This window comes from Myotis davidii, unplaced genomic scaffold (genome assembly GCF_000327345.1).
Source record: "Myotis davidii unplaced genomic scaffold, ASM32734v1 scaffold168, whole genome shotgun sequence".
Lineage (NCBI taxonomy): Eukaryota > Metazoa > Chordata > Mammalia > Chiroptera > Vespertilionidae > Myotis > Myotis davidii.
Genome location: NW_006383016.1, coordinates 911,508 through 912,710, shown reverse-complemented (window position 1 = coordinate 912,710; position 1,203 = coordinate 911,508). Strand labels below are relative to the sequence as shown.

Sequence of the window (1,203 nt, the reverse complement as noted above, 5' to 3'; positions counted from 1 at the left end):
AGGGGGCGCCATCTTCTCCCTCGTGGCTGTGGGAAAGGGCCGCTGCTTGGCATCGCCGGTCGGGGAAACCGAGGGAGAGGGATCGGCGCAAGACCCGTTCTGCAGTTGCTGGTCGTCCAGGTAATCCAGATACTTGCCCCGCAGGGCCGGGGGGTGGCGACACTGCACAAAGACGGTGAGAAGCCGGCCTTGCGAGTGCCAGTTGCCCATCCAGCGCTTCAAGCCCCGCAGCCGGCAGTCGCAGGTCCAGCCGTTGCCGTCTAGGTCCAGCCGGTAGAGGGCCGGGCTGGCGGCAAAGATGTCCCCCGAGAGGGCGCTGAGCGCGTTGTCGCGTAGGCTGAGTTCTCGCAGCCGGCCCAGGTGGGCAAAGGTAGTGGGGTGCAGGGCGGACAGCTCGTTGCCACTCAGGTCCAGCGCCTCCAGGCTGTGCAGAGGTTCCAGCAGCGCCGCGGGCAGCTGGCTCAACCGATTGCTCTCCAGGCGTAGCTCCCGCAGGGCCCCCAGCCCCCAAAAGGCCTCTGGTGCGAGGTTCGAGAGCTGGTTGCCCCTGAGGGAGAGCAGGCCGAGGCGGGGCAGGTGCTGGAAGACGCGGGGCCCCAGGTGCTGCAGGCTGTTGGCCGAGAGGATGAGGGTGGAGAGGGAGCGCAGCGGGGCGAAGGTGGCCGCATGGCGCAGCGAGGGCTGCAGCTCGTTGGCAGAGAGGTTGAGAAAGCGCAGCTTGCCCAGCTGGGCGAAGGCGTTCTTGCCCAGAAAGCGGATCCGGTTGGACTCCAGATGTAGGTAGAGCAAGTTGCCCAAAGGGGCGAAGACCGCGTCCGGCAGCGCCCCCAGGGCGTTCCCGTCCAGCCGCAGCTTGACCAGACTCTCCAGGCCCTCGAAGGAGCCTCGACTCAGGCGGCTGATCTCGTTCCCGTTGGCGTAGAGGATGCGCAGTTTGCGCAGCGGGGCCAGTGTGCCCGGGGCGAGCGCCTGCAGGAGATTGTTCCCCAGGTAGAGCTCCTCCAGTCGCGAGAGCTTTTCGAACGTCTTGGGGTGCAGAGAGCGGATCTGGTTGTACTGCAGGTCCAGCCGTCTGAGCTGCCCCAGGCGGTGGAAGTCGAAGGCCGTGATGTTGGTTATGAAGTTGCCGCCTAGGCTGTAGGTGAGCACGTCCTGCGGGCTTGGCAGCGAGCTGGTCTTGGGCACGGCGCGGAGCCCCCTGTT

General features: G+C 66.7%; 1 protein-coding gene across 1 annotated transcript in view; it reads right to left on the bottom strand.

Annotated features, from left to right (window-relative positions):
- Positions 1-1,203, bottom strand: part of TRIL (TLR4 interactor with leucine-rich repeats) — a 4,535-nt gene that overhangs the window by 3,172 nt on the left and 160 nt on the right. The window contains exon 2 of the mRNA XM_015558126.1: positions 3-1,198. Coding sequence (XP_015413612.1) covers positions 3-1,198 — 1,196 coding nt within the window. The remainder of the gene's footprint in view (positions 1-2; positions 1,199-1,203) is intronic.